Here is a 22,926-nt window from a genome sequence, read left to right on the forward strand (position 1 = left end):
TTGTGCCCCATCACATATTTTAAAAAGTGGCTTGCCGGATTTAAAACTGACAAAAAGTCACAATACCCTAGCAGTGCCTAGCAGACTTATTCATGTCTTGTATACAGAAAACTGTTAGAGGAGAAAAGGACCAGGTCCCTCTGCCCACTAGGATTTAGCTTGCTTTATATGAGTAGGCTAAATCCTAGTTGGCTAAAGGACCTAATGCAGTGTCAGGTTAGAAGTGTAAGAACAGGTCCTTCTGCCCACTAGGATTTAGCTTGCTTTATATGAGTAGGCTAAATCCTAGTTGGCTAAAGGACCTAGTGCAGTGTCAGGTTAGAAGTGTAAGAACAGGTCCTTCTGCCCACTATGATTTACCCTGTTTTGTATGTGCAATCTATATCCTAGTTGGCTAAAGGACCTAGTGCAGTGTCAGGTTAGAAGTATAAGAACAGGTCCTTCTGCCCACTAGGATTTAGCTTGCTTTATATGAGTAGGCTAAATCCTAGTTGGCTAAAGGACCTAATGCCGTGTCAGGTTAGAAGTGTAAGAACAGGTCCTTCTGCCCACTAGGATTTAGCTTGCTTTATATGAGTAGGCTAAATCCTAGTTGGCTAAAGGACCTAGTGCAGTGTCAGGTTAGAAGTGTAAGAACAGGTCCTTCTGCCCACTATGATTTACCCTGTTTTGTATGTGCAATCTATATCCTAGTTGGCTAAAGGACCTAGTGCAGTGTCAGGTTAGAAGTATAAGAACAGGTCCTTCTGCCCACTAGGATTTAGCTTGCTTTATATGAGTAGGCTAAATCCTAGTTGGCTAAAGGACCTAATGCAGTGTCAGGTTAGAAGTGTAAGAACAGGTCCTTCTGCCCACTAGGATTTAGCTTGCTTTATATGAGTAGGCTAAATCCTAGTTGGCTAAAGGACCTAGTGCAGTGTCAGGTTAGAAGTGTAAGAACAGGTCCTTCTGCCCACTATGATTTACCCTGTTTTGTATGTGCAATCTATATCCTAGTTGGCTAAAGGACCTAGTGCAGTGTCAGGTTAGAAGTATAAGAACAGGTCCTTCTGCCCACTAGGATTTAGCTTGCTTTATATGAGTAGGCTAAATCCTAGTTGGCTAAAGGACCTAATGCCGTGTCAGGTTAGAAGTGTAAGAACAGGTCCTTCTGCCCACTAGGATTTAGCTTGCTTTATATGAGTAGGCTAAATCCTAGTTGGCTAAAGGACCTAGTGCAGTGTCAGGTTAGAAGTGTAAGAACAGGTCCTTCTGCCCACTATGATTTACCCTGTTTTGTATGTGCAATCTATATCCTAGTTGGCTAAAGGACCTAGTGCAGTGTCAGGTTAGAAGTATAAGAACAGGTCCTTCTGCCCACTAGGATTTAGCTTGCTTTATATGAGTAGGCTAAATCCTAGTTGGCTAAAGGACCTAATGCAGTGTCAGGTTAGAAGTGTAAGAACAGGTCCTTCTGCCCACTAGGATTTAGCTTGCTTTATATGAGTAGGCTAAATCCTAGTTGGCTAAAGGACCTAGTGCAGTGTCAGGTTAGAAGTATAAGAACAGGTCCTTCTGCCCACTAGGATTTAGCTTGCTTTATATGAGTAGGCTAAATCCTAGTTGGCTAAAGGACCTAGTGCAGTGTCAGGTTAGAAGTATAAGAACAGGTCCTTCTGCCCACTAGGATTTAGCTTGCTTTATATGAGTAGGCTAAATCCTAGTTGGCTAAAGGACCTAATGCAGTGTCAGGTTAGAAGTGTAAGAACAGGTCCTTCTGCCCACTAGGATTTAGCTTGCTTTATATGAGTAGGCTAAATCCTAGTTGGCTAAAGGACCTAATGCAGTGTCAGGTAAGAAGTGTAAGAACAGGTCCTTCTGCCCACTAGGATTTAGCCTGTTTCATATGAGCAATCTAAATTCTAGTTGGCTGAAGGACCTGGTACAGTGTCTGGTTGGAAGAGTAAGACCAGGTCCCCCTGCCCACTAGGATTTAGCCTGTTTTATATGTGCAATCTATATCCTAGTTCAGTGATGGCTAACCTATGGCACTGGTGCCAGAGGTGGCACTCAGAGCCCTTTCTGTGGGCACTCAGGCCATCACCAGAGATGACTCCAGATATCTTCCTGCAGTCCCAGACAGCCCAGGACTTGCTGTGCACAGAGCTATATTAAAGTGACAGCTCTACCTGGGACTATTTTCTGCTTTATTGGTGCCTCAGGGGCTGGTATCAATGAAAACTGTGACAGAGAAGGGAGTATAAATCACAAATTACATTTCTGTGTTGGCATTTTGCGATAAATAAGCGGGTCTTTGTTGTAGTTTGGGCACTCGGCCTCTAAAAGGTTTGCCATCACTGTCCTAGTTGGTTAAAGGACCTAGTGCATTGTCAGGTTATAAGTGTGAGAACAGGTCCTTCTGCCCACTAGGATTTAGCTTACTTTATATAAGCAGGCTAAATCCTAGTGGGCTAAAGGACCAGGTCCTTCTGCCCACTAGAAATGTGACTGACTTGGACAAAAGGATCAGGTCCTTCTGCCCACTAGGATTCAGCTGACTTTATATAAGCAGGCTAAACCATACTTGGCTGAAAGGCCAGGTCCCTCTGCCCACTAGAGCTGTGACTGTCTGGGACAAAAGGATCAGGTCCTTCTGCCCACTAGAAATGTGAATGATATGGATAAAAGGACCAGGTCCTTCTGCCCACTAGAAATGTGACTGACTTGGACAAAAGGATCAGGTCCCTCTGCCCACTAGGATTCAGCTGACTTTATATAAGCAGGCTAAACCATACTTGGCTGAAAGGCCAGGTCCCTCTGCCCACTAGAGCTGTGACTGTCTGGGACAAAAGGATCAGGTCCTTCTGCCCACTAGAAATGTGAATGATATGGATAAAAGGACCAGGTCCTTCTGCCCACTAGGATTTAGCTTACTTTAAATGAGCAAGGTAAATCATAGTTGGCTAAAGGACCGAGTCTTTCTACCCACTAGGAAAAACAGGTATATGGGGATTCACTTGGCTGGTTTTTAGCACTCCAATAGATGTGAATGGTGACCTCTCCTCCCTCCATTGAAAACAGCGGCTCACGGCCGCACACACGCCGAAAGATAGAGCATGCTCTATCTTTTTGCGGTGTGTGGCCTGGATCGGTGCCACCCATGTCACCGTATCCCCGCTGTGCCGCTATTGCCGTCTATGGGGACGTATATGTGGCCGCATGTACGTCCCTGCGGACGGCCATGTGAATAACCCCTCAATAATATTAGTGCCTCTTGTGAAGTATTTTGCCCTCCCCACATAGTGTCAGTGCTCTCTCTCAAAAACATGTATTTAAGTGCATTTTCCGAGAGTTTAGGCCATGATAAATCTAGGCCACTCTGTTTATTAGCCAGTAGTTTAGTGGCTACAGATGGCAACTGCTCCTTCATTGATAGTCACCAGCAGTTGGTGGAGAATCCACAATATAGCAACACAGTTCTAAACCAGCAGGAATAGCAGAGCAGGCAAGATAGCTGTATATGCCGTATGTATAGGATGTTGTCACTGGAAGCAACAATCTGATCCGAGATGGCAGCACTGCCAGGATTTAACAGGTTAACACCCGGGATTAGTGCAAGCAATATGCGGCAAACACCCACCCAGTACAGGGAGGGCTCAGCCCGTCAGCCACATGCCGACATAATAGCACGACGGTTTGCGGCAAAGGGTTGAAAAATTTCTAAGCATGGCACATTCTGGGAGGCGTAAGACTGCAGGAGGAATTCTGGAGTCACTCAGTATCTCTCTGGAGAACTCTGCGCTGGAGGATGTCGCCCATGAGATGACACGTCATCAGTATTTACATGGTGAAGAGTCCGATGACCCAGCGTTGCAAACATCAGCAGATCTCTCCAGGCACCTGACGCCGCATTTACATGTAGCGTTTGTTTAGCGTTTTTAAAAACACAATGAAAAAGACTGTGAGAACGGGGCCGATCCCAGATCCGTGTACACTGGAACAAGCTCCTTGCATTGTGTTGTAAACCGCTGGAAGCCACGGGATCCACCAGATCACTTTGAGAAACTAAACAACTCATGTACAAAAAAAAAAAAAAAACACCATGACAAAATTTTTTTTGTAGAGATATTTATTATAATTTCACATATACAGCCTAGAAAAACATCAGGTGCCAAAAAAGCTCATAAAACACAAAGTAAAATATTTTAATTTTTATATTTTCTTACCAACATAGTAACAGTGTATAATACTGTATATACTTAAGTATAAGCCAAGGCACTGGCTATATACTGGACTGGGGGGGGGGGGAGCCACTGGCTATATACTGGACTGGGGGGGGGGCAGGCAATGGCTATATACTGGACTGGGGGGGGCAGGCAATGGCTATATACTGGACTAGGGGGGGCAAGCAATGACTATATACTGGACTAGGGGGGGGCAAGCAATGACTATATACTGGACTAGGGGGGGGCAAGCAATGACTATATACTGGACATGGGCTGACTGACTATATACTGGGGAAAAGGGCTGCTGGCTTTATACTAGGGCGCAGGTGGCTATATACTGGTGGGGCAGAGGGCTGGCAAGCTATATAGTGGTGTGCAGGGGGCTGAATAGCTATATACCGGCTTGTGGCTGTGACCAATGCATTTCCCACCATTGGCTTTTACTCCAGTCAATAGGTTTTCCTAGTTTTTGTGTTAAAATTAGGGGCTTATACTCAAGTACATACATACATATTTTTTAAAATTTAGATGTATTCTTAAAGGCTACATAAATGAGTTTTTCTGGGATCAGCAATTTCAGGTGCACAGGATCCTCTGCCCTCTAGTCACACGCGGCCCCTCCAGTGACACTCAGAGGTCAGCAGAGACCAGAACCTCCATGCTGGAGCGGAGATGAGGACTGAGGTATTAGTGCTTTTATTTTCATACCATCAGAGGCGACTAACAAAAAAAGATCAAAACTCCCCCCTCTTACCACCACAAGTGTAATGATCTGAGGGTGACGCACTGGGGTGGGTGCAGGCTGGGGTCAGCAGGGGCTCCTACCCTGGTAATGCTGCTGCTTTATTAAAGGAAACCTACCATGTAGAATGGTAGGGGTAAGCTGTAAGTACCGGGCACCAGCTCAGGGTGATCTGGTGCCGGTACTTACTTTCGTTAGTGTTATAAACTGCGGTATCGCGGTTTTAACACTTTTTAAACTTTAGAGCAGAAGGGACTTCGGCGCTGCGTGCGACCGTGCGCGCGCAACGTCTCCGTCATTTCCTATGTAGGCGCGTGCACGATCGAGCGCACGCAGCGCCAAAGCCTCTTCTGCTCTAGAGTTTAAAAGTGTTATAACCGCGATACCGCGGTTTATAACACTAACGAAAGTAAGTACCGGCACCAGCTCACCCTGAGCTGGTGCTCGGTACTTACAGCTTACCCCTGCCATTCTAAATGGTAGGTTTCCTTTAAACCTGGTGACTGCAATATGTAATTTAGCTTTTTTTTTCAACATTATTAAAAAAATAAAATAAAAAAAATAACCATTTGACCATCGCAAATAAAACAAAAAATCTCATCCTCAACGCAGTCACTGATCTGAAAGAGAAGAATTTAAGAAAAGTTCATAATAGTAAAGGACCAAAATATTTAAACAACATCCACAACCCCCCACGGCTCCTTCCTCCTCACACATCCTGCACCCCCACATCCCCTCCCCATGTCCCACACAGCCCGCACCCCCACATCCCCCCCCCATGTCACACACAGCCCGCACCCCCACATCCCCTCCCCATGTCACACACAGCCCGCACCCCCACATCCCCTCCCCATGTCACACACAGCCCGCACCCCCACATCCCCCCATGTCACACACAGCCCGCACCCCCACATCCCCCCATGTCACACACAGCCCGCACCCCCACATCCCCCCATGTCACACACAGCCCGCACCCCCACATCCCCCCATGTCACACACAGCCCGCACCCCCACATCCCCCCATGTCACACACAGCCCGCACCCCCACATCACCCCATGTCACACACAGCCCGCACCCCCACATCCCCTCCCCATGTCACACACAGCCCGCACCCCCACATCCCTCCATGTCACACACAGCCTGCACCCCCACATCCCCCCCATGTCACACACAGCCTGCACCCCCACATCCCCCCCCATGTCACACACAGCCCGCACCCCCACATCCCCCCATGTCACACACAGCCCGCACCCCCACTTCCCCCCCCCCATGTCACACAGCCTGCACCCCCACATCCCCCCCCATGTCACACAGCCTGCACCCCCACATCCCCCCCATGTCACACACAGCCTGCACCCCCACATCCCCCCCATGTCACACACAGCCTGCACCCCCACATCCCCCCATGTCACACAGCTGCCTCTTCCTTACCTTTCCTCCTTGGCAGCACATGGCGGCTGCTGCCGCCTCTCCTCGGATCTCCAGGCTTCCTGTGTAACCTCTAGAGTTGCTCCTCCCACACAAGAGCCCGGTCACATGGTCATGACGTCATCATAGGTCCTTTAGACCACTAGGAAATAGCATCTACCCTGAGTCCTTGCATGGGGCGGGTAAGTAGAGGGCGCGGTGAGCTTTCCTTTGTGTGTGTGGAGGGGGGAAGCATAGAGAGAGGCAGACGAGGTGGTCACATGCCGGACTGTGCCTTACAGTGTCCGTCATATGCCGGCAGCTGTGACCTGACAGAACGTGTCCTCTACTGTGCTCCGTATTCTGTACCGGGATAGAGTGTGTCCTCTACTGCGCTCCGTATTCTGTACCGGGACAGAACGTGTCCTCTACTGCGCTCCGTAATCTGTCCCGGGAGAGTGTGTGTCCTTTACTGCGCTCCGTATTCTTCCCGTGCATTGTATCACTGAGCCCCAACATAAAGTGCGTCCAGACTAGAGGGTTTTCCAGTTTAGGGACATTGACACTGCCCATTGGAAAGGTCATCAGTATCACATCAGTGAGGACCTGACATCTGGAATAACCACAGCAACCACAGGCGGGAGTCTAGCTCTATTCTTTGTGTAGTGGTGAACCAGGGAACTGCAGTCCAGTTACATTGAAGTGAAAAGGGAAGCTAATGTAAATGTTCATGTTCTGCTATATACACGTGTTATGTTCTATTTGTGGGGGGGCTTATTGTAATTACATTCATAGAAGAATCTATCTCAGGGTGGCGAAGCCTTTTATATATTTTTAGAGCCTCGGACCCTCAGCATAAGCCCATCTGTACAGGAATCAGCATTTGCAATCAGCCGGTTACACATGCGATTTTGCATTGGTAGTGGACAGAGCTCTTTGGCAAAGCAAAGGTTGATCTCCTTACCAGGATCTTCAGCAATAATTCACTGCAGTTCAAACACCCCAGCAGAAAGGTGTTTCCAAGTTGTGTTTATGGGATTGTCATCAATCCCATATGCTACAATGTTACTGTATGATACTACAGATTTACAGTGCAGACATCCTAATATTATGTGATCAGTATGTTGTCGCTTAAAGAAAACCTACCCTCACAATCCAGTATGATAAACCACAAACACTTACTGATAGATCCGGGCACGGTGACAGTGGTAATCGTCTTATATTTGTTATCCATGGCCCCCTTCCTTCTAAAATCAACTTAAAATTATGTTAACAAATCTGAAAGGCTATGGGTGTTTCCAGAGCTCCTTAGTGATGTCTTTTCACTGCACTTCTCCCTTCCCTCCCCTGCAGTTTCTCCTGCTGCTAGATTACACAGCAGAGGAAGGACCGAGAGCAGGAGGTTGGAGGAGACCTCTTTCAGCCTGTGAATCTGCAACATTGAGGGGCTCTGTAAACACCCACCAGAGCCCCTTTAGACTCATTAGCATAATCTAAATAGTTTATTTTAGAAGGAAGGAGGCCGTGGATAACAAATATAAGAAGACTACCACAGTCACGGTGTCTGGATCTATGAGTTAGTGTCCCTGGGTTATACATGCTTGATTTCATGGTAGATTTTCTAAAATAATAGCATCTTTTTATTTTTCTATTGGCTTTACAGTCGTTTTGCAAGAGTCATGTTGCCTCCTGGATTACCATGAATGATTAATTCTGCTTAGGTACATATTCCTCTATGTATACTAACGCAAGAAAAGCCAACTTGATGCAAGAAAATATAGTAAATCATATCTTTATTAAATAAATAATGCACATGTCTTGTCCTGCTGCTTCACCCCTTGCTGGGATTATTCCCGCATCGCACATTTATTGCCCCTGATCCCTATGTCACAGCTGCAGAGAGGCTGTCATGTATGCATAGCTCTGTCCATGGGAATTCTAAAAATAGCCAAAGCTGTCTGCTCTGGGTTTTTTAATAATTTAACATGTGAAGGGAGAGAGGCTTGCATTTCAGTAGCCAGCAATACATTCTCTGATGTTGAAATAGTTGGGGATTCCATGTAGTGCATGTCCTAACGGTTAATATGCGATGCTGTAAACTTCTTCATTGCATATAAATAATCCACAGGCTGATCTCTTGATGTCCTTGGCCATTGATAGGTGACTGCTCAGTACTTCCTATACTGAATTATAATGTACTTCCTGTATTTTTTGTGTCCAGTCCCCTCATTAGGACGCACGCCAGCACCATACTGGATTCAGACGGTTTAAGGTGACCTCGCCGCATCACTGCCATCTTCTGATGCTTTCCTGAGCCTATCTTATCTGGCCCAGTGATTCTTGTGGGAACAATGGTGAAGTATTTTCTAGGCTTGAATGAGCTGAAAAGCTCATGGGACCAAGTGTTTGCTGCATTTTGGCAGCGCTATCCAAACCCCTACAGGTAAGTCTTATTAGTGAGAATCCATTATTGAACTTTCCATAGACTTTTCCTTTTGCTAATATATAACCAACATATCCTGTAGCACTTTACAGATTTCTCAGTTTCACAAATATTTGCAACACATCTGCCACAACCGTTTCATTTGCCTCTAGGCTTGTATGAGAAGATGGGGGGTGGCAGATCACCTAATTTAAATGACACCATTTTTTTTGAACAACACAAAGATCTATAAGTAAAAGGATGTATTAAACATATCAATCTTTATTGAGAAACAGTAAAATCACATATGCACAATGCAATAATGAGTGAACTACAATTAATTTAAAATGTGTGTCCAAAATAATGGCTTATATAAGCCTGGAGGTAGGTTACACGATCTTACTGACATTGCATGACAATCAGTGTATTTGTAGAAGCAGGCAGGCAAAATTAGGATCACCAAAAATTGGCCATATAACCTGTAAGGACAAAACTTTAGAAGATTGGAATTACCATACCAGATGAAGGACCGCAGATCACTCATTATTGCATTGTGCATATGTGATTTTACTGTTTCTCTAGAAAGATTGATATGTTTAATACATCCTTTGACTAATATGTTGTTGTGTTGTTCAAAAAAAAATTGTGTAATGGTCAAGAATAAGACTGACCATGTCTAAGACTTGCTAAAGTATAGTATAAAAACTTGATAAAATATAGGGAATACAGTAGGGGAAACTTGTCCAGTAGTTTTATGGCCTAAATAAAAGTTTTTGAGTAAAGCAGGGTCGTCCTACCCTTATGATATTTGACCAATATCAGATTTACTAGGATCAGGAATACGAGCACTGTGGTTTCCTGACATTGTACATCTGTTGCGGTTGGTATTAAAGACGGATCACCTTTACTAAAAAAAATAGGCATGCAGTAAAAAAATTATTTGTTTTGTGTCTTTCTATGTAAGTTATTCAATATAAAATATACAACTTTGATATTTGCTTTTGTGCACCAAGCAAACATGTCCTGACTGAAGACATTCTATACCGTGAGGTAACCAGTGACCATAAGCTGCTGACCAGGAGGCTATTAACAAAGACCAACCGGCTGCCGCGTTGGGCAGAGCGATTCCTCCCAGCAAATGTGGCGCATGCTGTGTACGTCTTGGAAGACTCGATCATTGATCTCCACAAGAAGACCTTGACCACCTACACCTGGAATATAAACCACAGCACTGTCATGGTAGGACACCTAATGTAGAGAAATGGTTGTACAAGTTTATATTTGAGGTTTGTGGTTATTCAATCCACTTGATTTATCTTTTGTTGCAGTCTGTGGAGGAACGCTGTGTATACTGTGAAAATAAAGATAACAAAAATTGGACCGAGGTTAGAAGAGAGGCATGGGTGTCCTCGAAAGTGTTTGGCTTTAGCAGACCAATACAGGTGAGATGAGCATTACTACAACACTAATCTAGGGGGAGGGCTTAATGCTTAGGGCATCTATAGTTTTTTTTTTTTAGAAAACCCCTCGTGTCATAGTGAGTACTGAGCCCCTTGGGCACTGAAGAGCTTTGCTGCCATCTCCTGTGTGTCTCCAGTGGAGCATTACAGAGTAATCCACAGAAAGCATAAACCACCATATACCACTTTGGCTTTGGGCCTCTATTGACGGTTCCCATCAATCTACTTCTCCCCCTTTACCTTTTGTCCTTGTGAACGGTCACAGCCATGTCTAATCGTCACGTGATGAACAGCAGAAGTAGGAACTGAAGAAATATGTGGTGGAGCTACCGAAAAACGTTTGCCTACCTTTATATAAATTTCAGTGACTGTCCCATTCATCTGAATGTGGGCCTGAAGAAATCCATGCACTTGCTGCAGACATGATTAACAATCATAGAAATTTTCTACTATAAGCTTCTACTTCTAAACCTGAAGTGAAAGTCATAGTAGAAAAAAGATCTGTTTTTAAAAAGCATACCATATACAATATCAACCCACAGGCTTTACTTGCTCCTTTGCTCTGCAGTGCCACTTTCGCACAATAATTGACACCCCTAGTCGAAAAAAAAAAAATACATAGACTTGAAAATGGGTGATTCATCAGTTATGGGTCTTATTCTGGTGTGCCATAAAGCTAATTTGCATAAAGTTATACATAGTTTTACCCAAAACAATAAAGAATTTGGATACAGGAGCAGTATGTCTGAAAAACTTAACTTCAAGGTGGTAGACTCCCTATTATTTGCACACGTACTCCTGCAGGAGTTGAACCGGAGCCTTCAGCCAAGAAGAATCCTATAGTGCCCCTAGCTCCTTACATTATTTAATACTTGTTTCACGTGAACATGTGCTACACCTGTGCCGGGACCCGGCTGTAGCATACTTTCGGCTGCCTGGAGCCCAGCTATACTTACGGGAAAAGATAGAGCATGCTTTATCTATCTTTTTCCCGGCGACGGTACCTTGATACACCTGTGCGCTCACGGTACCACAGCTTGGCATCTATCGGGGCGTATATCCAGCCACAAATTTTGCATCCGGATGTATATGCCCACAACATTAGTGTGAAATGGGCCATAGCTAGAGTATTAAAAGGAGTATACCAACTTCTAGATTCCCCCACAAATAAAACCAGTGATGTGTTAGGTGCACTATTGTCTATCCAAACCTACAGTTTCCTAGTGATTAATGTTATGCAAATTTGGTTTATGGTAAGTGGCAGTCATCTTTAATTTGTGTGTTCTGTATTCCAGGAGTTCGGGCTGGCTAGGTTTAAAAGTAATGTGACCAAGGCAATGAAAGGGTATGACTATATCCTGGCAAGAATGCAAGGTAAGTGGGCAAGACACATTCAGCTCTTGCAGTATCTCCTCCTGAATGCTGACCAGTGCAGTTATGTTGTCTTAGTCATGGGACAGGAAACATGACTAGAAGGAGGTCACGTGCAAGATAATGATACAAGTAACCAGTGGATGGTAATAACAGGTCAACATGTCAGGGATAATACATAAAGGCTCTTGTACATTGGATTGCTAGAAGTTTCAATACTTGTCAGATATGAACTCAGTTTAGAGGGAACATGTAAGACAATAGGGTGCTTATTTAGTGTTAGACACTATGCAGCCACTCTTCTAACCTCTTGGCATCAACAATAAATTCTGATAAGATATTGTTTTTTCCAGGTGATATTCCAGCCAGGACACTAGTGGAAACTGCAAAGGAAGCAACAGAAAAAGCAAAAGAGACAGCCCTTGCCGCAAAGGAGAAAGCCAAAGACTTGGCGAGTAAGGCAGCTACTAATAAGAAGCAGCAGTATGTATGAAGGCCATCACTGCCGCACCACAGGCACTAGAGACCCGCAGCCTTGCTGGGTTCATAGGTCATCTGAACCAAATGTAACTATTTCTATATGTCAATCAACTCTTTATATATCACATGTAAAGTGAAGAAGAAAACTTGAATGTTACCCTAAGCAATGAAATGTAAGACAGTTACTATTTTCTAAGCTTTAATTTATGATTAAACTATGCTCTTAATAAGCTGCCAAGTCTCTTTCTGTTTACCTAAATGGCTTCCAGAGAAGTCTAGTAAGAAAATGGAAACCATTACTTGCCTATTTCGCTGAGGTCCAATAAGAGGGAAGCTGGAGTGTCAGCTCAAATTTCCCTAAACTCATAAGTTTGTTTGCATCTATTATTATTTGCCATAACCAGGAGTGAGGGAACACACATAATGGAAATGTCAACTATTCTATCAGTGTAGCTATCAATTACACATGCAATAACTGATGGAATAATGTGAACTGGCTGTGGCCTCCCAACAACTTCTTATAACAAATAAGATTACCAGTCAGTATCTGGACCTATGTGTCATATCATGCTTGATTTTCTTTTCATTCTTCATATTCCTAGATAATACAACCCAGGGACTGTCTAAAGTGTTAAAGGAAACCTACCATTTCAGATCGTCGGTGTAAGCTGTAAACACCGAGCACCAGCTCAGGGTGAGCTGGTGCCGGTGCTTAGTTTCGTTAGTGTTATAAACCGCGGTATCGCGGTTTTAACACTTTTTAAACTTTATAGCAGAAGCACGCAGCGCCGAAGCAGTTTCTGCTATAAAGTTTAAAAAGTGTTAAAACCGCGATACCGCGGTTTATAACACTAACGAAACTAAGCACCGGCACCAGCTCACCCTGAGCTGGTGCTCGGTGTTTACAGCTTACACCTACCATTCTAAATGGTAGGTTTCCTTTAAGTAATTAGACATTTATCAGCTGTCAGTGTGAGGCTTGCTAAAAGTAGGAGGGACACATAAATAGGAAGTCAACAATCCAAGTCTGACTAGATAGCAAATACAGTACAGAATCAAAAGGATGGTAGAATGGTCAATGACATAACAAATATTGAAAAGTCAGGAGGAGCAAGAGAACCAGTATATAGATAGCAGAGTGTACAGCGCCAGGCAAACAAAGTTTGACCATTCTATCATCCTTATGATTCTGTACTGTATTTGCTATCTGGTCTGTAAAAGCAGGAAAGAAAGAACACAAAACATTAATAGTAAATTTTCTAACCACTTAACCCAACTTTGGCAAAGCTTTAGTTCCGCTCTGGATGAAAAGCTACACATCAAGCCTATTTTCGCTGTGTGTACAATGTCTTGTTCATCTTGTAATATTATAGTACTCTATTACTCAGGGGGTTTTCTGAGCCGTGCACAAGTAGCCTTATTTCTATCCAAACCATTGCTCATTAGAACCTTTTTAAAAATTGACCTGTTACAAGACTTTGACCCCACTGACTAATGCCTGCTGATAAAGGGTTAAGTCTTTCATATCAACTAGAATTAGCTGATATGCAAACCAGCTTTTCTGACTACTCTCTCAGGCTGGCAGTGTCTCTTCAAATCACTACCCTGCCTCCTTGTACTTGGACTGTACATATGGGAAATATTCTTTTTTTTTTTTTACACAGTGCCTTGTTACATTCATGACATGTGACGTCATCACAGGTCCTTTAGCCATCTAAGAATAGCAAACTGCACACCATGTATGTGATTACATGAAATCACAGTAGCCTCTTTGGAGGATGGAGAGGAGTAGAAGTTCATGGAGGCTGCTGTGACTTCAAGTGGTCAGATACATGCATGGGGTACAATTTACTATTAAGAGGCTAAAGGACCTGAGATGTCACATGATATGAATTGTGACCAGTCAGGAGACATGAGGAGGAGTAGATGGGAGGAGCTAGCCACCCCCCTCTGATGCCAGTTAATATAAGATAAAAGGTGATTTATGTGGATGTAAAACCAAACAATTTTTAGCTAAAAGAAGGGTGTCAGACCGTTAATGGAGCACCATAGGAACCTGTCACTGGCTGTATATGCGCATATGTGGTGTCAGGTTCTCTTTAAGGCAACAGATTTTGCATATATGAATGTATAGTGGAGGGGAAAACAGCTGAGACATTTATACAGAACAAAAACCACATTTACTAAAATAGAAGTTACAATATTAAAAAAAAAAAAAGCTTATTCTGAGGGGTTACCCCTCTTTGCCCAAGCCATACACTCACATTACAAATAGTGCTTGGGCTAAGGAATGTAAGTAAGCTGCTCATCTTAATCAGCGAGGGTGTGATTCCCAGTCCCTACTGCTGTCGCCAATGGAGGAGTTGTTCCACATGAAAGCTTGTGCTGTGCTTAGAGAAGATCAGCTAAGGCAGCTCGATGGAGATGCTTCTCTTCTTCAGCAAGTGCAGGTAAGAGTTCAGACTTTTTACAATGTATTATCAGTCATGTAAACATTAAACCTCCCAGAGATATATTTTCCACTTTTTTTTTTTTTCAAAAAAAGAAAATTCATTTTGTTATTATACTGGAAATAAAAACACGATGACCCTGGAGAAATCCACTGTGTGAAGCCTTACAAGCTTTCTTCCTGCAGCACAGTTCTTAGACCTTTATGAAGAATAAAAATATATTTATAGTTTCTTACATAGGGGTTTCTTTAAGTGCTTCCCACATGTCCAGGAGAGCCGTACAACCAGTGCACAGCATGTAGTAGAAGGCGCTCCAGCATTTCTGTATGTACAATAAATTATGTGATTACGATGGCACCAAACATGTTATGTGCTGGTTATATAATGACCAAAGGTCCTCCAATGCCTGAAGAGTCACATTCACATGTCCAATATTAAAATACATGGCTTCTTCTGCATAGGCTGTAGCACTGGGTTGCAGTTCATCCACACGGCTATGCTTAAGGAGGACATAAGGTTTGTGGTATATGTTGTAGAATACCACCATAGGAGCTTTCCAAAAAGAACAGTCAATATACAAAACAAGATCCATCTTTCCACAAGAAGGAAGGTGTGATGCAAAGTACTCATGACTTTACCTTCAGTGAAGGATCCTTGAAGGGAGTATGAGCTATGGCCTTTTATGTGTTTAATATATATATACTAGATAAAAATCTTCATAAAGCTGTCTTATTGCTGTTCACATTCTTATCACCGTTGTCATAGCCAGGCATGAGCCGGGGTAGAGTAACTGTGCTCCATACCAGCACTAAAGGAAACAAATAGATCCCCCTCATTGGCTCCCAGGATGACTCCTTCCACATCAACTTCCAAATCCTCTGCAAAATAAAACAAAACATTCAGGATACCGGACTATATAAAATCGTATAACATTCCTTGTTATGAGACTCACCTTGGTCAGAGTCTGACCGCTCAGATGACAAGGTAGAGGAGTCGAGGCTGTCTGCTCTGATGCGTTCAGCACTACTAGAGGGTAGAAGCTGTTTTAGTCTCTGTCGTAGCCTCTGCTGCTCAGTCCTCAGTTTTTCTTTCATATTCTTTGCTCTCAGTTCCTGATCTTCCAGTTTCTGCAATGTATTACAGACATTGGACAATAATCATTTAGTCTATAAATTTGACTATACATTTTCAAAAACAAATCCACCCATGAATCCTAGACATTTCAAAATGACTGAAATCCTCCCCCAGTTTCATCAATACATTGTAAAAATGCAAAACAACGGGTGCTCAATACTTATGGTATCATTGGAAATGCATTTGCGATTGGACTTGTTCCCAGTTGTTTGTATTGCATTTTTAAATGCAAGAGGGGAAAAAATAAAATTGTGATCGAGGCCACAAATACTTGTGCCATTTTTGCAGCATTTTTAAATGCCACTGTGAGGGACGTGGACAAATGTATAAGTGTTTTCACCAAAATGCATTTTGGAATGAGAATTGCTCGTTTTGCATGTAAGTAATGTAAAAAATCTGTTGCTCATTCCAAAATGCATATTTGTTTCTGCCAAGCCCCTCCTAGTTGTGTTTTTTTTTCTGCCTTTAAAAGCCACAGCAAAAATGCCACTTGTGAACACGGCCTGAATCTATGCTCATGAGCAACACATGGCATGACATGGGTCAAACATTTTCCGGTGCATTAACTCACTTTGATATGCTGCCTGGCCCTGTGCAGGAGGCTGAGAGTTGTGTGACGGGATGTATCCACACTTAGAGGGACTTGCTGCTTCAGTTGTTCTAGGCACCTCCGCAGCTGAGCTCTCCTAGAAATAGAACTGCTGAATGAATAGTCTGTACATCTCAGAAAATAGCAACATACCTTATAGCATTTCCTTAATAAATGACATTTATGATATACTGTATCATACTGGATGTTTAGCCAAAATAAAAACAGTAGGGCAGATATATATAAAAAAAAAAATCTCATCAATAGAAACCAATCACAACATAGATTTCAGTTTATTTAAAGCAATTGGGTGGATATAAATAGATGCCCTTTGAAGGGAGTCTACCACCTCCCAAGTAGCTCAGTCCATGCTGCAGGCTGGCCACATGTATACACTAAGAGGTGGAGCATGCCCTGCTCTAGTATAGGCAAGTCAGGGCTGTGAAATCATAATATATCGTATTGACATCCTTATTAGATGCGGGAGCCTAGGAGACAGAGGACCATGCTGTATCTCCTAGTTCATAGGTCATTCATCAGCTGACCTCGGCTTGTTTGTTCTCTTATGGGTCTAATAATAATAATTCCTTTATTTATATAGTGCGCACAGAGCTTACCAAATCGGTCCCTGTCCCCAATGGAGCGCACAATCTACTATGTGATCATACATCACATACATTAGGGGCATCAGCCATCTGAGTGAATGTGGGACACACAGTAGTCAGGTACTTTACACAAGCAATTGTAATACATAGGTTATTATATGGTATAGATAATGGCTTAGGACACAAATAAAGGAGGAATGAAACATGCACCAGCAATACAATTTTTGTATGTGATACTAGCGATAATTAGTGTCCCCTCTAAATTCATGCAGTAAAATGCCTTCTCCCCAGAAGTGGTTGGCGTTACACCTCAATGGAAATCTACCAACAAAATCCATCATGATAAACCAGGGACACTTATTCATAGATGCAGGCACTATGACTATAGTAACCTTCTTATATTTGACATCCATGGCCTCCTTCCTTCTAAAATCAACTTTTTAAATTATTATCTTGTCTGAAGGGTTACTGCAGAAGTTCCCAGATCCCCTCCATGCTGTGGCTTCAGAGGCTGTAAAAATTTATCATCCCTTCCCTCTGCATCACAGGAAGTTTCAGTACACAATGCAGGGGAAGTGCTCCTTGCACCCTGTAACAGCCTGTGAAGCTGCAATCTCCACTAACACCTCCAGGAGACCTTTAGGCACATTTGGATAATTTTAAAAGTTGATTTTAGAAGTCCCTGGCTTATCCATGCTTGATTTTGATTTCCTTTAATTATCAACATTGAATTTTGTCCCACAATTTTGCTCTAGACCTATTCTCTGCCTACTTAGAACCTGGTAGTCACTCACCGGTGTTTCTCCAGCTCATTGTGGACAGACCTGAAAGTACATGAAAAAGGAAGACTGCATTAATACATAGAAATATTTTAGAAAAGTTTATATAGGATTATAAAATATGGGGAAAGACAGGCTTTACCTTTTAACCCTTGACAAAAAGACGTAAACTTATGCCTATAAGACAAATGGTACATAGACTGGCCCCTCTCCTCAGAGGATGGTACTCAGAAAGTGGATATTAGGAATATGAGCTCAACAAGTGCCACAAGTTTCCCTCCGCATCGGATCTTATCAATGAGACACTTCATGTCCTTATATATTAGTGTCTTCAAGAACACTGTAAATTTATGTAAACTTAGACCATGACTGCCCCCAGGGCAGCACTAGCTGGAATCTGCGACTTACCTAACACTGTCTGGGTTGCTGGTGGTCCTCTGCCGTTTTCTCCTACCAGGTGTAGAAGTATCACAGGGTAGTATTGAAGCATATCCATGTTCTGCCTCTGTAATGAAAGCAGCAGTAACTCATCATGTACTAGGTAGCAGTCCGTAATGGTAACCCCAAGAAATATGGTAAAAGTAAATTATACAATATATCATTAAAGGAAAATACCATTTGTTTTCATGCATTGTGAACCATACCTTGAGAATGCTGTAGCCACACTGATGCAGAAACATATCTTGTTTAATCCATGATCCGAGTGGTTTTGCTCAAAAAACAATTATAACATTCAGAAGCTAGGGAAAGCTGGGTTGCATGCAGGCTGCCTACATAAACACATTACAATGAGCTTCATGAACTGTCCAGACAGAACTAATCAACCTAAGCTTGTTGGCTCTTGCACAGCAGCTTGGGGAAGATGAAGCGATTGATTACTTCTGCCTGTCAAGGACAACACAGTGACAATTGTTTTATAAGCAAAACCACTCAGAAATTAAACAAGATATGTTATCAAGGTATGTTTGGTTCGTAATTCATGAAAACAAATGGTAGGTTTCCTTTAACCTCAGGACTTTCCCATCAATACAACGGCAACATTGCTTGTCCCCACAGCTCCATACTTCCCAGTACCTTTCAATACACATGAACATTCAGCCACAGACAAGTGGGATCAGAAAGTAATGGCCTGCAGTGTAGGCACAGATGCCAGGGGTGGAACTTAGAGACCTCCCTGTGGGCATGCGGGCTGTTTCCCAGGCACGGAGTTTGCCTTCAATGGCGTAGGTTATCAGGGAAAAAAAAAATCAGTGGCCAGAATCTATACTGATGGCCTATCTGCAATCTCTGATTGTAGGGGCTAAACACAGCAGATGATGATTGGGGCCCTTCCTTTGGTTTCATGTGACGATGAAATAGGACATTACAGAACAATAACGTTTGTACAAATCTCCCATGATTTGTAAAGCAATGCGGAATATGATGGTACTATACAATTATCATTGATATTTGGGGGGCACAACGGTAGCGTCAGCTTTCACACATTAAACATCTTTACTGACCAGTGCATAGTGAAATTATCAATGGCAATGTTTAGGAACAAACCTTCCTGAGAAACATTCACTGGCCTATAGAAAAGGATTTGTTGTCAGAATCATTTTTCACATTGCATTATCTTGCACTCGTCCCCAGGTCTAGTCCATATTATAACCCATAGATATAGCTGTATGGACAATTTTTTACCTATATTTTAAGTAACATTAAAGGGGGTTTTCCAGGAACAGGAAAATTCATAGAGGCCGGAGTGAGGAAAAAAGAGAGGAGAAGACGTACTTATTCCACATCACTCTTGTATTTTAGTCCAGCCGGAAACTCTGGGGAGAAACGGGACCCAATTCATCGTCACGGTGACCCCCTTGTACTTCCATCTCGATGCACGTCAGAAATATCAGAGCAATATGGGAGTCAGAGTCAGGCAAGTGTGTGTGTTTTTTCCCCCCATTCAAACCCACTAAAAGTTTTCTATAATTAAAAAATTATATTAAGTTCCCAGTTCTAATCAGGTTTCTGATATGACAGGTTGCTATGGGCAGTAGTGTCTTTGTTACCATTGCTACTCGTACGGGGATGGGGAGGCAGTATAGTCCCTGAGAGCATCTCTTAGAGACGGCAGCTATAGAGATTTAGAGTCAGTCCATGTATGGAGACCTAATAATCAGTTGTGCGACGTAAACAGATGTCTCAGCCTCAGGCGACACTTCTCACCATCACTCATATTACCCTGATCATGGGGGAATTCTGTGACCAAGACTGTTGAGGAAAGTCAAATTCTAGGTAACAAAACCTTGCAGATAGTAAAGGATTTCTGGATCAGGACTTATATGTGACCATAGAAGTAGACACTGGGACTCACATTTCCAGCTCTAACCTGAATGTATTTAAATATCATTACACCATGGGTACAGTATAAGTAAACATTCACACTATCATGGTCCTAGATCAAGGCTGAACCGGTCATACTGAAACCCAAGTATAATGTGCAGGCTGAACAGATTGTACATAGTGTCCTATCTGCGGGTAGCACTTCATAGAGCAGGAGTAACTGAACAGATTGTAAGAAACGTCCTTCTTTGGCTAAACGCCATAGAGCAGGAGGGACTGAAAAGATTGTATATATACAGCAAGTGTGCTGACAGAGGTATCAAGACCACCCAGTGGACCCCTAAGCATGTAGTTCAGCAATTTTAATATATAAAGCTTAAGCAATAATGCAGATTTCTCCACACGGTATACATCAGACTACTCAGTCCCTACTGCTCTATAACCTCCTGCCTGCTCTTCATATGGCATTCTCATTATGGCCTTTCTGAGGATAGAAAACTATTATCTTATACATATCATGTTATTACAGAATTATTTATGTAAAAGGAGAAATATGTTGACAAAACCATTAGAGTGCTAAATACACAACGTAAACATAATACAAGGAATACAATGTCTCGCAGAACACACATCCTGTTGTTAAAGAGGTGTTTCAGGAATTTGGGTAAAAGGCCTATTCTTAGGGGTAACATCTATACATGGCACTGATTGCTGCTGGAAGGCGTCGTTCAATGGCTTTTTAATTCAACCAATTTGTACATAGATTAATAACAAAGGTGATGGCCGCATCTTTATTGCAGCATCCACAGATGAGAGGTGTAACTAAGGAAGGCTTTTGGCTGGGCCCTGCTGTAGATGACCTGTGAAGACATTGAGGCCTGTGTATTGTCTAGGTTTGTGACTGATGAGATAAGACAGTGACATCCAGTATGGAGGCCTCTATGGCAGGGGAGGGGAGGATTACACTGTAGTTATAGGGGATCTACGGGAGATATGAGGGGGATCCAGGATGGGAGGGGGGGGGCAATCTAGGAGGATCCACAATGGGGTCCATGGGGACACACAATACAAAGCAGGGGATTCGGGGAGCACAACAGGTGTCACCGTGTGCCAGGGGCAGGTAGTGTGTAGGGATGGGGCACACAAAGGCCTGGCATAGCCGGGCAGAGGATGACTGGGTCACCTCCTTCCGGGCATCAGCTGTGTAGGGCCCCCTCCCCCGCACTATACATAGAGGTAAACACGGGAGGGGGAGGGGATGATGCGGCCCCGGTGTCCTCACCTCTCTCCCTCCTCTCCACATACTCGGCCGCCTGGAGCAGGACCTGCAGGTTACTGGGCAGCTGCTCCATGGTGAGCTGTGATCTCCGCTGTCACCTCTCCGTGTCACTTGCGGCCTTCTCCGCTCCCCGCTGCTCTATGACCCGCGGCTGGCAGCGCACTTAGTCCCGGTCCGGTCCAGCCTATGACCCGGAGGAGCGGGGCCCGTTCGGTTTTAGCCGCAGGTCTAGACTCTATTTTCCTACACAATGTAACTAAGACTAAGCCGTCAGCTGGCGCCGCCCAGGACACGCCCACCAGTCACACACCCACTCAAGATGTGCCGCTGTACACGACAATTCCCTGTGCCGCCGGTGCCCCGCCCCTGTATTCTTGTCCGCCCTGATAGTCCTGGGACGGGTAACGGTTTTGTGTTTGATTTCAGACCACGGTTGTTCGTTATTACCGAACTTCCTGAAACGGGTGGAGAATCCGGGACATTGACGCCGATTGGCTGACGGAAGGATGGGCGTGTCACAACATGTGACGTCATTGGGGATGGCAACAGAATCAGGCGGGAACAGAGAATTCTTTCAAATTTCAAAATACTCCATTACAGGGACAATAGCGACATAGAGTCCTGTACCCGCCTCACACTGTACTCCACTGTATACGGCGCCCTGTACCCTCCTCACACTGTGCATATTTTATACAGCGCCCTGTACCCGCCTCACACTGCCCCATCATACACTGTGCCCCATTTTATACAGCGCCCAGTAGCCACCTCACACTGCCCACTGCGTCCTGCACCCTCCTCCCATTGTGCCTATTTTATACGGTACCCTGTAGCCACCTCACACTGTGCCCCATCACATACGGCGCCCTGTACCCTCCTCACACTGTGCCCCAATTTATAGGGCGCCCTGTACCCTCCTCACACTGTGCCCTATTATGTACGGCACCCTGTAGCTGCCTCACATTGTGCCCCATCATATACGGCATCCTGTATCCGCCTCACACTGTGCCCCACTGTACATAGTGCCCTTTACCCTTCTCACACTGTGCCCCACCATTTACAGTGCCCAGCCAACTGTACCCATCTATCGCTATGCCCAGCGCCCTGTACTCACCATCCCCATCATATACGGAGCCCTGTACCCGCATCACACTTTGCCTCCCACTGTACATGGCGCCTTTTACCCGTCTCACACTGTGCGCCATCATATACGGTTCCCTGTACCTGCCTCACACACGACGCCCTGTACCTGGCTCACATTGTGCCCCATTATATATGCCACCGTGCCCGCCTCACACCCATCATACACTGTGCCCCCCACTGTACATGGCACCCTTTACCCGTCTCATACTGTGCACCATCATATAGGGTGCCCTGTACCTGCCTCACACTGTACCTCATCATATACGCCGCCCTGTACCCGCCTCAAACTGTGCCCCCTGTGCAAACCTCCTTCCATCAGCAAAAGCATTAAAGATGAAACGTGGCTGGGTGTTTCAGCACAATGTAGCACACCACCAAGGCAAAGAAAGAGCTTCACTAACCCCTTAAGGACACAGCCATTTTACAGCTTAAGGCTCAGCCCCATTTTTTGGATTCTGACTTGTGTCGCTTTATATGGTTATAACTTTTGAACACTTATCAAAGCGATTCTGAGATTGTTTTTCCCCCGCATGTTGTACT

General features: G+C 44.0%; 2 protein-coding genes across 5 annotated transcripts; one reads left to right on the forward strand and one right to left on the reverse strand.

Moving 5' to 3' along the window:
• The first annotated feature begins 6,531 nt into the window (after positions 1–6,531).
• On the forward strand, positions 6,532–12,321 carry PRELID1 (PRELI domain containing 1). Of its 4 annotated transcripts, none has more exons than XM_072145995.1 (7): positions 6,532–6,558; positions 8,577–8,798; positions 9,791–10,016; positions 10,106–10,219; positions 10,297–10,314; positions 11,533–11,611; positions 11,962–12,321. In XM_072145995.1, the coding sequence occupies exons 2-7, from the start codon at positions 8,707–8,709 to the stop codon at positions 12,099–12,101; spliced, it is 669 nt and encodes a 222-aa protein (XP_072002096.1). In that variant the 5' UTR covers positions 6,532–6,558; positions 8,577–8,706; the 3' UTR covers positions 12,102–12,321. The 4 variants fall into 4 exon arrangements, with proteins under 4 accessions (XP_072002096.1, XP_072002099.1, XP_072002098.1 ...); XM_072145997.1 differs by lacking the exon at positions 6,532–6,558 and adding an exon at positions 6,921–7,075; XM_072145996.1 differs by lacking the exon at positions 6,532–6,558 and adding an exon at positions 8,035–8,076.
• A 1,924-nt stretch (positions 12,322–14,245) lies between these two features.
• On the reverse strand, positions 14,246–21,706 carry MXD3 (MAX dimerization protein 3). The gene is made up of 6 exons (XM_072146001.1): positions 21,250–21,706; positions 18,054–18,150; positions 17,661–17,690; positions 16,244–16,358; positions 15,491–15,665; positions 14,246–15,416 (listed from the first exon to the last, which is right to left on the reverse strand). The coding sequence occupies exons 1-6, from the start codon at positions 21,317–21,319 to the stop codon at positions 15,298–15,300; spliced, it is 606 nt and encodes a 201-aa protein (XP_072002102.1). The 5' UTR covers positions 21,320–21,706; the 3' UTR covers positions 14,246–15,297.
• Between the last annotated feature and the right edge of the window lie 1,220 nt (positions 21,707–22,926).

The sequence above is a fragment of the Engystomops pustulosus genome, chromosome 4 (genome assembly GCF_040894005.1).
Source record: "Engystomops pustulosus chromosome 4, aEngPut4.maternal, whole genome shotgun sequence".
In the NCBI taxonomy this organism is placed as follows: domain Eukaryota; kingdom Metazoa; phylum Chordata; class Amphibia; order Anura; family Leptodactylidae; genus Engystomops; species Engystomops pustulosus.